This window comes from Aotus nancymaae, unplaced genomic scaffold (assembly GCF_030222135.1).
Source record: "Aotus nancymaae isolate 86718 unplaced genomic scaffold, 86718_ANA_hifiasm-v0.15.2.pri h1tg000043l, whole genome shotgun sequence".
Taxonomy (NCBI): domain Eukaryota; kingdom Metazoa; phylum Chordata; class Mammalia; order Primates; family Aotidae; genus Aotus; species Aotus nancymaae.
In genome coordinates, this window is record NW_026988457.1 from 2,636,953 (window position 1) to 2,650,455 (window position 13,503).

The 13,503-nt window shown below is 44.4% G+C and overlaps 1 protein-coding gene and 1 pseudogene across 1 annotated transcript; both read right to left on the reverse strand.

Moving 5' to 3' along the window:
• Positions 1-674: 674 nt before the first annotated feature.
• Positions 675-1,769, reverse strand: LOC105732112 (small nuclear ribonucleoprotein Sm D2-like). The gene has a single exon (XM_064361790.1). It carries the CDS (start codon positions 1,144-1,146, stop codon positions 790-792), a length of 357 nt encoding a protein of 118 aa, XP_064217860.1. The 5' UTR covers positions 1,147-1,769; the 3' UTR covers positions 675-789.
• A 3,574-nt stretch (positions 1,770-5,343) lies between these two features.
• The window catches only part of LOC105732105 (pre-mRNA-splicing factor RBM22-like), a 34,812-nt pseudogene continuing 26,652 nt past the window's right edge, over positions 5,344-13,503 (reverse strand).

Sequence of the window (13,503 nt, forward strand, 5' to 3'; positions counted from 1 at the left end):
TTCCTTCCTGAGCTAGTCCCATTTCCCCTGCTCACTCAGCCAGTTCAGGTGCACCCCACGACCCGGGCCAAACCCAGTCTTGTCTCTCACTTCAGCCTCCCGTGGCTCCCTTCTTTGGGGGAAAGCTCTGTTCTGACAAAAAAAGCTGCTAACACAATGTAATACCCTTCATGTTTGACTTGTCTAGCTTGATCATTAAAATGGTCATTTTTTTCCCCCACAAAGATATAAGGAGAGGCTTGTCAATTTTTCAAGGGCTGCCCTTAAATTTTTAAATATTCTTGTCATTCTTTTTGGAAGCACCTGTTATGTTATCATCCTTATCTTACTCTTTTCTTCTATGTTGTTAATTAGTCAACTCTTGCCTATGGTTCAAGCTTTTTTTTTTTTTTTTTTTTTTTTTTTTTTTTTTTTTGACACTATCTTGGCTCACTGCAACCTCTGCCTCTGGGTTCGAATGATTCTCTTGCCTCAGCCTCCCGAGTAGCTGAGATTATGGTCATGTTACCACCACACCTAGTTAATTTTTGTATCTTTAGTAGAGATGGGGTTTCAACATGTTGGCCAGGCTGGTCTTGAACTCCTGGCCTCAGGTGATCCACCACCCTGCCCTTCTAAAGTGCTGGGATTACAGGCGTGAGCCACCATGCCCAGCCAGTTCATGCTGTTTTCTTTTTTCCTTTTTTCCACTAGAAAAAAACACAGAGCGTTATTATTCTCAACACCAGCAGCAGTGGTCTTGGTAGGACAGGGGAGTGAGTTCTGTTAACTGATAGGGATAGGTGGCTCCTACTTGCCGGTGATGAGCGGGTTCCGCAGGACCACGATGACTGAGTCCCCGCGCAGGAACATCTTGGAGATGTAGCGGTCTTTGTTGACTGGCTTGGAATTCTTCTTGCCCTTGCCGCTCTTGGGTACCTCCGTCCACATCTCCTTCACGTTCTCCAGCACCATGTTGCAGCGCCTATCGAAGGCCTTCACACGGCCCAGGAGTTTCTTACTGTTGCGGCAGATGACGAGCACTTGGGTGCTGTTCTTGACGGACTGAGCGAGCGCAGAGAGTGGACCTGTGTTAAATTCCTCCTCCTCTCGCTTCTGCAGCTCCTCCGGGGTCATCTCACTCTTGGGCTTGTTGAGAAGGCTCATATTGGTCACTAGGCTCTCGGTTCACTCCCGTTTCCTCCGCGTTGCTGCTGCCTGCATGCTGTTTCCTAACATCACTTTCATAGGCTCCGTGACATTTTCCAGCTTCTAGGAGATTAGCATTTTCACTGTGCTATCCGTTTGCTTTGCTTTAATATTTACAGCACTGGAGAGACTGTTCAATGACTTACAGATGCTAAGAGGAGAGAGATGCTTGAATGAGGACTAATTTCACAAGTCAGTATTAGATTGTTAATCTTTTCTGCAGGGGCTCTCATAATGAATCTTTGAATAAGGAGGGTCCTCTATACAACCTTCCCCACTCAGCCTTTCTCTTTCTGCCCTATCATAGAATCGTAGCCTCTGTCTTGACAAGCCAGCCAGCAGCACTTGATGTGCTGTGCTTTGCCAGCACTTTGAAAAGGAGGGAGCTATAGTATTTGCTTAGTTCATTCTCAAGTTTCTTAATTGTTGAGATTTTGAAACAATTATAATGAGAATGACAGAGAACTTCTGAAATTCAGTATTTTGGGGGAAACAACTGTGTACTTGTCTATGTATGTACTGCTACTTTCTCTAAGCTGGAAAGATGATTAATACAGTAACACACAAAAAAGGGAAACAGCTTTTCCTCTATGCTTCTCTTTACCATTTGAAATTTTGGAAAAGAGTTTCTAGGATTAATTGCTTCAGTAGGAAGACTGCAAAGATGTTCTCAGCTAGGTACCATGCTTATTGTATCTTACCATTCCACTTATTTGAATTAATATGCACTTTAAAAAAAACTGGCCAGGCACAGTGGCTCACGCCTGTAATCCCAGCATTTTGGGAGGTTGAGGCAGGCAGATCACCTGAGGTCAGAAGTTCGAGACCAGTCTGGCCAACATGGTGAAACCCCATCTCTACTAAAAATACAAAAATTAGCCGGGCGTGGTACCACATGCCTGTAATCCCAGCTCCTTGGGAGGCTGAGGCAGAAGGATCACTTGAACTCGGGAGGCAGAGGTTGCAGGGAGCCAAGATTGCTCCATTGCACTCCAGCCTGGGTGATGAGAGAGAAATTCTGTCTCAAAAAACAAAAACAAACAAACAAAACCCCCTATTTTCTGCTCACAATTAAGACAGGAATATAGGCAAAAGCTAAGCAACACACTCAAATAATCTAAGTCCACTTTTGTAATTATTGCCAATAACGTAATTCAGAAAATGGAAACGTTTTAAATTTGATTTTCTTACCTTGTACACTATAGAACTAGATAAAAAATTAAAGTGCACTTACAGGTTTCCTTCAGAAGGAATGAAAAATATGTTACATTTTCCAATTAAATAGAAGTTACTGCAATAAATAATTCTCACTGTATTGCAGATGAACCAATTATTTTTCTTCTCATAGTGTTTTTAAAATTATCAAAATAACATATATGTATAGTATACAAAATAAATACTGACTTCCTATTATAGGGTATTAGGATTCAGACCTTTTTCCCAGCTTTTTCCTCACAACACAATGCACTTTCCCCCTCCTCCTAATTTTCAATATGCGTATTTTAAAAAATAATTATTATTTTTTTGAGATGGAGTCTCATTCTGACGCCCAGGCTGAAATGCAGTGGTTTGATCTCAGCTTACTGCAAGCTCTTTCTACTGGGTCAGCCTCCCAAGTAGCTGGGACTACAGGCCTGCGTCACCAGTCTCTTCCCTTCTTTTCTGTTCCCTGGGTCCTCTGTCTTCCCTGTTATTTTTGTGATGTCTTCTAGAAACTTCCAGAGAAAGGGTGCATAGGCAGAAAAGTTTTTGAGACTACATCTTATTAAATGTCTTTATTTTACCCCTCACTTGATTGACAGTTTGGACATAATTTCCCCTTGGAATGTAGAAATTTACAGGCATTTCTCTATGGTTGTTCAGTTCTAGTAATTCTTTTAAGAAGTCATACGTTATTCTGCCTTGATCCTTTATCTCCCCACCATCACTCAGACACAACCAAAGCTTTCTGAATCTCCTCTTTATCCCCATAAATTTCACTATGGTGTGTTTTGATATGGAACTTAGAAAAACCATAAAGTTTTTACTGAACTATAACACACAGAAGAGCACAAATCATTTTACAAATGAACAAACATTTTGTGTAATACTTAGATTAGATAATACCTCTTAATCTAATACCTAGATTAAGAAACAATGCTACCGAGAGCCACTACCTGCCCCTCGTGAGAACCAGTATTGTAATTTCCAGTACAGTAGATCAGTTTGCATGTTTTTGAATTTTTATATAAATAAAATCATTATAGAGGCCGGGCACAGTGGCTCACGCCTATAATTCCAGAACTTTGGGAGGCCGAGGTGGGTGGATCACGAGGTCAAGAGATCGAGACCATCCTGGTCAACATGGTGAAACCTCGTCTCTACTAAAAATACAAAAATTAGCTGGGCATGGTGGCGCACGCCTGTGGTCCCAGCTACTCGGGAGGCTGAGGCAGGAGAATTGCCTGAACCCAGGAGGCGGAGGTTGCGGTGAGCCAAGATCGCGCCATTGCACTCCAGCCTGGGTAACAAGAGAGAAACTCCGACTCAAAAAAAAAAAAAAGAAAGAAAATCATTATAAAATGTGTATATATGTTTTTAATATGTACTCTTGCTCCTGGTCTCTTTCATTCATCAATTTTGTCCGATTCACCCACGTTGTTGCATGTGGTAGCAATTCATTCTTGTTCCAATATATATATAATTGATGTAACCAAATTTAATGAGGATGGACTTGTGACTATTTCGATTATGGGGCTACTACAGATAGGGCTGTCATAAACGTTTCTGTATATGCCCTCTGCTAAACAGATGTAGTTCTGTTGGATGGCATAAGACATTTTTCATTTTCAGTCTGAATTCTTTTTTTAATTTGGTGAAAATTGCTGGAATTACTTCTTTGATGATTTCTCCCTTCTCCTCTTTTTTAGAGTTTTTTTTTTTTAACACAACATCAAGTTTCTTTTATCATCTATAATACAGTTAAACACAAACTTTCTAAATCCAAACAGATAGTCCCCTGCCCAGAGCTGGGAATTCCAATGAGCCCCTGAAGACACATAAAGGTGAATGTGGAAGATCATAGTTCCAGCTGCAGGTCACAAGTCTTCCATTCAAACACTCCATGCTTTTCATTTCCGTTGGTTAAAGAAAGCGTCTTACAGGATGTTGTTGAAAATAATTTCATCCCAGACACCAGGTTTCTTCAATAATACACAGCTCCATGAAATTTGTGTTTCATCCAACTGATAGGAAGACAAAGTAATTTTTATTTTTGTCTTTTGTTTTTTGGTAGCATAAAGAAGTAAAACTATCAGTCAGATTCCTTTAGTAATAAGCAAAGAAAAGGAGAGGAAAGAAAACATTTGGGCTTTGCTGGATGCTGGTTTCTACTTGCCTTTCTGAGGGTGTGACTTCAAAAGAGTTAAATCACCCTCACACCACTGCAGTGAGCCGTACTAGCAATTTTGTCTTTTTTGTTTGTTTTAAAGATGATACTAAGAAAAATAACCCCACGGACATAAAAACAGGCCGAAAGTTTTTTGTTTTTTGAGACAGAGTCTCACTCTGTCGCTCAGGCTGTAGTGTAATTGTGTTATCTTGGCCCACTGCAACCTCCACCTCCTGGGTTTAAGTGATTCTCCTGCCTCAGCCTCCCTAATAGATGGGATTACAGGCACCTGCCACCAGTCCTGGCTAATTTTTGTGTTTTTAGTAGACATGGGGTTTCACCATGTTGGCCAGTCTGGTCTTGAACTCCTGACCTCAAGTGACCTGCCCACCTCAGCCTCCCAAAGTGCTGGGATTACAGGCGTGAGCCACTGCACCCAACTGGCCCAAGGGTTTTTTACTGAAGATCATTTCTCCACCCTGCCCGCCTCCACCGAAAAGGTACAAAATGAACATATAATTGAGATGGTAACTTCATTGGGTATTCCAATTCACCCAGCCACTTGTTAGCACAGAGGGGAACAGGCATTAGGTTTTATTAGTCATGTTGTATTTGTAACCAGATGTGTCATCAGCAGCTTATTTGAGGGCCATTGAATCTTTGAACACATGTAGAGAAGCATGGCTGTCGTTCACCGACTATCCATATCTGAGCATATTCAGCTACCATGGAAACTACAAAAGAAGGAAAAATATATTTACTCCAAAATTCATTTACTGGGACTTTTAAGTGCCCTTTCTTCCACAGAGCTCCAGAGTAGTGCTAATGTGCTGCGGACTGCTGTGTTTTCCAGCATGAGCTCCCATCCTTTGAGGGTCCTGAGAAGGATTGGCTAGAGCCTTCATGAAAGGAATGGGGTGGTCTCATTGGGTGGACCATGTGTGGCCCAAACCTGATGGCACGAGGGGTAGTGGGGGTGGCAGGGCAATGTTCACCACAGTGCTGGAGGATCACCTGGGGTGAGCTGAAGTAGCTGGCCGCTGCATCTTCTGCTGCAAGAGGAGGAAGAGCTGATGGCAGTCCTGGAAAAGGCTCTAGCTTGATCCCAGAGTCTGTGGTTTTATCCTTCTTTTTCTCTTCCTCTGGCTGCCTGAGGTCTTCCTGACTTCCCTTTGAGTCTGTGGCCATTACAATGAACTTATTAAAGGACTTCTCAGCAGCCATGCCTGCAGCCTGCCTTGTGGAAAACTGGGTGAAAGCACCCTGCTGTCTCTGCATTAGAGTGATTGTCAATCTCTCCAAACTGGTAGAAATGATTTCTCTGATCTGTTTCACCCAGACCATCCATGTCTAGTGTGGTGACAGTCTTGTTCTCTGGTAGGTCCAGACGAGGCATGGTTGAAGCCTGCTTTAGCTTATCCGCTACAGGGTCACTGATTGTATAATATGAGTCGTCAACATTTTGATCAGCAAGGGGATCATCCAGATCTGTAGGCTTCTTGTGTCTCTAGGGATGCTCCTCTTTTCTCTGATACCCTCCTTTCACCCAGCAGGAGTAAATGTGGGGCTGATTCCTTTGATAGTAGGGTATGGTCCAGGCCAATTTAAGCAGCATGTCACTGGGGGATGTGTCTTTTCCCCAGCATGTCAATTGGACATGTTCCATCAGAGTTAGAGATCTCTCTCCATATTCTGTGTGTAGAACCCTCTGCTGACATCTGACTTTGGCACATCATTTTCAAAAGACAGTCCTGTGTCATGAACCTGGATGTGCAGGCCACACTCTATGTCTAAGAGGCAGGTCGCACATTCTTCAATTTACTGCAGATTTGGCACACTGTAGTCTTTAAAAAAAAAAGCATGTGGACCCCAGGGCACCAGTGAAACACTGGGAATGGCCTGGCACAGAGGTTGTATTCCTTCTTGTACATTTCTTTCTCTTTTGGGGGTGGGGTGTTTCTTTTATTTCTTGATACAAACACGTAAATGGATCAAAAAGTATGTTTATCTAGAAAAATGGACTTCAACCAAAAATGCAAAACAGGTTTCAGTGAGTTTAGATTTCCTGGTATTTTCCTCCTAACTCTAAGGGTTAAGTGTATTGTCCACTTACATGCCCATGTTTCTGACCCAAGCTAAGGGGCTGGAAAACGAAACTCAGAGCTGGGTGTAGCGGCACATGCCTGTAATCCCAGCTACTTGGGAGGCTGAGCGGGGAGGATTGCTTGAGCCCAGGAGTTCAAATCTAACATGGGTAACGTAGCAAGACCCTATCTCTAAAATTAAAAATCGGAACAGTCCCATGTAAATAGGGAAGTCTTAGCATTAATGAAACCTAAGATTTCCTGGAAATAAGTGGGAAGCCTCTAATCCTACCTGGGTAGTGCTTTTCTGGGGGATTTTTCAGCACAAGTCTAAATCTCACAAAGTACCTTCAAAAACTGGGCTACCCAGTATCACAGGCATGGCAGTAGATCCACAGGCTGCGTTCAGGGGCCATGTAAATAACAGGAAAAGCAAATCAAGGACCGGATGCTGAGACTTCCCCTTGAGTTCCACATTTGGGAGAACAAGGAGTTGCCCCCTACATGGTCTTCTGCTTCTTGGCAAACGGTTGCTCAACCACATCTTGTGTTTCAGCTGTCTTGTTTGAAGAACTTTGTGTTCTGGGTACTCTCTTGGCCCTATGTTGGGCAGAAAAAGGTGGTGTCTCCATCTCCACTGTGGGTGTATTTGGTATAACCAGAGCGCCCAAAGTTCTTGCATGACTTTAGGAAGAATGACTTTGTTGAAATGATCCTTCGGGGTGGGGGCACTGAAGTCTCTTTTGTTTGTTTCTCATATTTGCCCTGAACAACTTTGCTGGTAACGACCTTGCCGTATGCCCGAAGCTCAACTTGCTGCTCTTCCTCAGCCAGGTTTGCAGGCACTCAATTTCTGCTTCCTCCTTCTCAAGCTCTTCTTCCTTGTCTCTGCCCGCTTATTCGTTTTAGCTCCTGAACTTTCCATGCCTTCTGATCCTCCTGACTCTCATCTATGATGTTGAGTGCATCCAGAGTAGTGGGGCCCTGCCTGCTCTCCCCCCACTCTTCCTTGGTCTCCTACAGTCTGGAGTGAGTGCCACGCCTCCTCAGCATGCCTTTTGCCTCCTGCTCTGGCTCTTTCTGGTTCAATGCTTCAGACTCAGGTTCAGGAACAGCCACTCGGCCCTTCTTCGCAGTGAGGAGCTGTGTCAGGTGAGGCTCCATCTCATCCTCACTGTCTGTGGACTCTCCATACTCAGATCTGCTCTGAGCCCCCCAGCATGCCCCTCCTCCCGCACCTCCGTGCCTCCTACCTTCATGTCTCCTCTCCTGTGCTCACCGACACACTGTGCTGCACTGCCGCTCCACCTCCTCATCCTCGTTTCTTCCTCTTCTTCTTCACTGACATCCTCCCATTCCAGGTGCTGGGTACCTCCTTCTCTTCTGAAGCTGCCTGCTCCTATCACTCCAGGTTCCACTGTTTTCCAATGCCGGCCAATCTCTCTTCCCCTCGTCACTCACCTGGTCCTGAAAATGCCACAGCCCAGCTGGCTGGATGAACCCTCCTCATGTTCCTCAGGCTCTGCTTCCTGTTCCTTGACTTTCCCAAGGAACAGAAACTCTTCATCTGCCTCATCAGAGGACTCCACAGGGGCACAGTCTGGCTTCTTCTGGACACATAATCTTCACTTTCTCTGTGGAAGTGTTCCCTTTCTCACTGCGATGCAGGATTGCCCCAGTGCAGACTAAATGGGCAATTACTTCACGAGTGCCCTTGGGACTGACAAGTTGATGGGTGGCGACTCCCAAAACTGACTAATTCCAAACAGTGGACAGCCACATTGTCAATGGACAGAAATATTCCTTTCCACCAAGGTGCACAGGGCACTGCTATGTGGCAGATCCCTTCCTGTGGTTGACTTTGGTCATTCAGATATGTGGGTTTTCTCCAAGGCACATATGGCACAGATGGAAAGTCCACACGCATCCTCCAGGCGCTGCCTATTCCAGGTTTTTTTTTTTTTTTTTTTTGAGACAGAGTATCACTCTGTTGCCCAGCTGAAGTGCAGTGGCATGATCTCAGCTCACTGCAATCTCTACCTCCCGGGTTCAAGCAATTTTCATGCCTCAGCCTCCAGAGTAGCTGGGATCACAGGTGTGCACCACCACACCCAGCTAATTTTTGTATTTTTAGTAGAGATGGGGTTTCATCATGTTGGCCAGGCTGGTCTCAAACTCCCAACCTCAGATGATCTGCCCATCTCAGCCTCCCAAAGTGCTGGGATTACGGGTGTGAGCCACCACACCCAGCCTGTCCAGTTAAAACTCAGAGAGTTCACCATCTTGAGAGCATCCGAGGTGGGAGGTGGGACTCTCCGAGTCCTGGTGTCTTCTCCTGTAAAGGAGGAGAACTTATATCTCACCACCTGATCAAACCCAGCCCATCCAGGAAGTACTCCTGTTGATAATTTAAGGACCTGGGGCTCAGGCAGCACTTGAACTAGCTTTGTTTGGATACCAGGGAGAGGGTGTGTCTGACTTCAACTAGGGCAAGGATGCTAAAAGATTCTGGGCCCTGAAGCCCCAGCTACAAAGTGAGTCTGGCAAGTCTCTACAAATGCACACCCATGATTTCTGATTTATTTCCCTACCTTACTGAGAGTTTACAGTTAAACAGGAAGGCCCCAAACCCCAGCCTCTATAAAACTAACTGGACTTAGTTTTTCCTTCCATCTGGAATTGAAGTAATTCAGGCATAAAGGGCTTTTCCCACGGACAACAGCAATAGCATCCTTACAGCAACTCTGCTTATTTTGTCCTTGGTATTCAGATCAAAACTCTATTCACAGCTTTACTGGTCTCAGATTTTCTTTCTGGGGATGGACATCCAGAATGGTGGCACTCAACTCTCAGCTAGGTGTGCCTGCACCCATGCCTGCAGGTGACAGCCATGTGGGCAGATCATCCACCCCAGCAGGTCCTAGCAATGTCTCTCTGCCCGAATTGAACACACAAGTTAGAGGTTCTGAACCAACCACTCCCCACCTCAGAATGTTCACTTCTGCCCCAAAAGTAAGACAGTGGGAGCCCTCCGTGATCCCCTGGCCTTCACCTCTATTTCCTAGCCATAGTTCCTCAAGCCCTAGGAATGGCCAGATCAGTAAGGGTATCTTTTGCTTTGCTAATGAGATGACTGGTTGCTTCAGGATGGAGGCTGGCACCAGAAAGACCAAGGCAAGATTAGAGGGTTAGAGTTTCAGCCTCACTCCCATAACAGCCAGGAAGGGAAGAGGGGCTGAAGGTTGAGTTGATCAGCAATAGCCAATGATGTAGTCAATCATGGCTACGTAATGAAGCTTTCACAAAACCCTCAAAGGACTGGGTTCGCAGAGCTTCCAGATGGCTGCAAATGTCAAGGTTCCTGGAACCTGGTGCCCCTGGAAAGGGCATGGAAGCTCTGCACCCTTCCCCCACAGCTGGCCCTATGCATCTTTTCCATCTGTCTATTCCTCTGTATCCACTATAATAAATAGGTCAATGTAAGCATTTCCCTGAGCTCTGTAAGCTGCTCTGTCAAATCAGTTGAACCTGAGGAGAAGGTGGCGGGAACCCCTGATTTGTAGCTGCTGGGTCAGTAGAACAGGTAATCACTTAAAGATTTACCTCCATTTTTATTCCCCAGCTTTCTCTGCAACCGTAGGACCTGATCCAGGGCAGGCAGAGAACTGGCGCTTACTGTGCTCTCTTGGCATTCAGGTGAGTCAGGAGGTGCCTGAATGTAGAAACGTGTTTGTTCCTCTGCGCTCCTGGCCTCCAATCTTTTATATAGCCTCTGATCTGTTTTAGATTGCAATATCTACTCTCATAAAGAAACTTTTTTTTCTTATGCTCCCTGTCATGTCTTGTTTCAGTTCTTTTTCTTCTGTTTGCATTTATTTCCATTTCAGCTGGGCAGCTTTCCCCAAATGCATGGTAATCCTTGGCTACCTAATTGCATTTGAGAGCGAGGCATTTAAAACGCTGACTGATGTGAGTCTGAGCGGGGGAGGATCGCTTGAGCCCAGGAGTTCAAGGCCAGCCTGGACAACACAGTGAGGCCCTATCTGAAAACAAAACAAAACAATGACAAGCAATGCTGACTGAGAGCGCTGTGTGTGAGGGTGCCGTCGCTGGGTGATGAGGTAGAGTGCCGGCCACTCTACTAGGAAAACTGAATATTATCATTAATATATTTGGCAGGATAGTTTCAGAAAGGAATCCTCCAATCTGGGCCCCACGTAACAGAAGAGGTTGGCAGATCTCAGTAGTCACCTGAAGAATTCTACTCACTTTTTCTGTCTTTCTGCAAGAGAATCCATCTCATTCTCAGCAGTGCCCAGTATCCCTGAGTCTAGAGCTTCACTGTCCACTATGTCAGCCACTAGCCATATGTGGCTATTTGAATCAAAATTAAAACCAAACTTTATTTCCTCGGTCACACTGGTCATATTTCGTGTATTTTTGTTTGCGGGTTTTTCTTGAGATGAAGTCTCACTCTGTAACCCTGCTGGAGTGCAGTGGTGCAATCACGGATCACTGTAGCCTCGACCTCCTGGGCTCATGAGATTCTCCTGCCTCAGCTTCAACCTCCTGACTAGCTAGAACTGCAAGTGTGTGCCACCATGCCCAGCTAATTTTTGTTTTTTGTAGAGACAGGTGTTCACCATGTTGCTCAGGCTGGTCTTGAGCTCCTGGGCTCAAGTGAATCACCCATCTTGGCCTCCCAAAATGTTGGGATGACAGGGTGTCAGTCAGCACACGTGGCCACACTGGCTACATTTCAGGTGGCTATTGAGCCACTAGTTGTTGTACAATGCAGATATAAAGCACTTCCATCATCACAGAAAGTTCTAAGGGACACTGCTGGAGACTAAACCTCAGGTTTTATACTTGGGGAGAAGTGGTTTTCTAACTATACTCTTGAGGAGGAATCTGGAAGTGTGATTCTTTTTTTTTTTTTTTTTTTTTAAGAGACTGGGTCTTGCTCTGTTGCCCAAGCTATACAGTTCAGAGGAACAATTAAAGCTCACTGCTGCCTTGACCTCCTGGGCTCAAGTAATCCTCCCCCTTCAGCCTTCTGAGTAGCTGGAATTACAGGTGGGTGCCACCATGCCCACTAATTTTTGTATTTTTTAAAGAGATGAGGTCTTGCTATGTTGTCCAGGCTTGTCTTGAATTCCTGGCCCCAAACAATCTTCCCACCTCAGCCTTTTAAAGTGCTTGGATTACAGGCATGAGCCACCATGCCCAGTACAGTTTAATTATTATTTATACAATAGTTCATTAATTATTAAATTTTCAATCCTACTGTGAATCCAACTTCAGGGGTACCTGAAGTCCCCTCTTTCTTAAAACTTGACTCTTAACTTCCCCCTACAACACATACTTGGAGGTGTAGGTTTCATACTGTTGATTACCACTGGTCTATGTGTCTTCCATCATTCAAAACATTCTTTATCCCTATCCTACTCCTTCAGTATTACTGATGGGTTTTTGGCAAGGAGCAGAGATAATGTGTGTGCTTGATGGCCATGCCAAGCCTGAAGTCCTCCTGAGATGTTCTTCACATGACTGACGATAAAGGGAATGGGGAAAAAGCGTTCTGCTTAGCTTTGTCAGGTTTTGTCCAAGATTTGCTGAGTTACAGTTCTTAGAAAATTTTATCATCTCTGATTTCTTTATATTCCATTGTTTTATTCTTTTCCCAAATATTATTTGAGAACTTACTACAGGCAAGGCACTGCTCCAGTTATAAGTTTACTCACTTTACTCTCCCATTTCATGAAAAATATTGTTGCTAAACATTTTCAGTGAAAGTTTAATAATTATGTATGTTGGCAAAACCTCATGAACCAAATACAGGGCAAGGTTATTTTAAACTGACTAAAGATTGGTTTCCTTTACACACAACCTGCAGCAGAGTCAACAGCTGAGCCCATTCCATAGATGCTAAACCTCGGCCAACCTTAAGACCTGTGAGTATGAGAATAGATACATGTTGATACAAACCACTGAGTTTGGGGTGGTTTCCTACAGAGCATTACATAGCTGTCTAACACCATTGGAAAAGACTCTTTATGAACAAGACTTCAGTTTTTAAAATATAAAGATATGGCTATGCACAGTGGCTCACTTTGGGAGGCCGAGGAGGGTGGATCACTTGAGGTCAGGAGTTTAAGACCAGCCTGGCCAACATGGTAAAACCCTGTCTCTACTAAAAATACAAAAATTAGCTAGGCACAGTCGCACACTGTGCCTGTAATCCCAGCTGCTTGGGAAGCTGAGGCAGGAGAATCACTTGAACCCGGGAGGCAGAGATTGCATGAGCCAAGATTGTGCCACTGCACTGCACTCCAGCCTGAGCAACAGAGTGAGACTCTGTCTCAAAAAAAAAGATACGGGTTAGTCACCTATGTTTAGGAGAAAGCAAAAATTATCATTCCATAATATAAAATGCTATTTTATTGCTTGTTGCATTTTATCTAATGGTGTTTTTCTAAGAAAATTTGCAATAGGAATACAACTGTTTCAGGTTTTAAAATGATCATAAGCACCTGATACAGTTTCGCTGTGTCCTCACCCAAATATCATCTTGAATTATAGTTCCCATAATCCCCATGTGTTGTAGGAGGGACCCAGCGGGAGGTTAACTGAATCATGGGGATAGTTACCCTCATGCTGTTCTTGTGATAGTGAGCGAGCTCTCCTGAGAGCTGATGGTTTTATAAGGGGCCTGAGGCCTCCCTAGACATGCTGAGCTGCAAGTCACCTCTTTCCTTTATAAATTACCAAGTTTTGGGTATGTCTTTATTAGCAACATGAGAAAGAACTAATACAGCACCTGATGTAGGATATTTTCCTTTCATTTGAAAAGGATATTTC

Excerpts from the sequence above, each read along its gene's own strand:
- LOC105732112 (XM_064361790.1), bottom strand. The coding sequence starts at position 1,146 with ATGAGCCTTCTCAACAAGCCCAAGAGTGAGATGACCCCGGAGGAGCTG.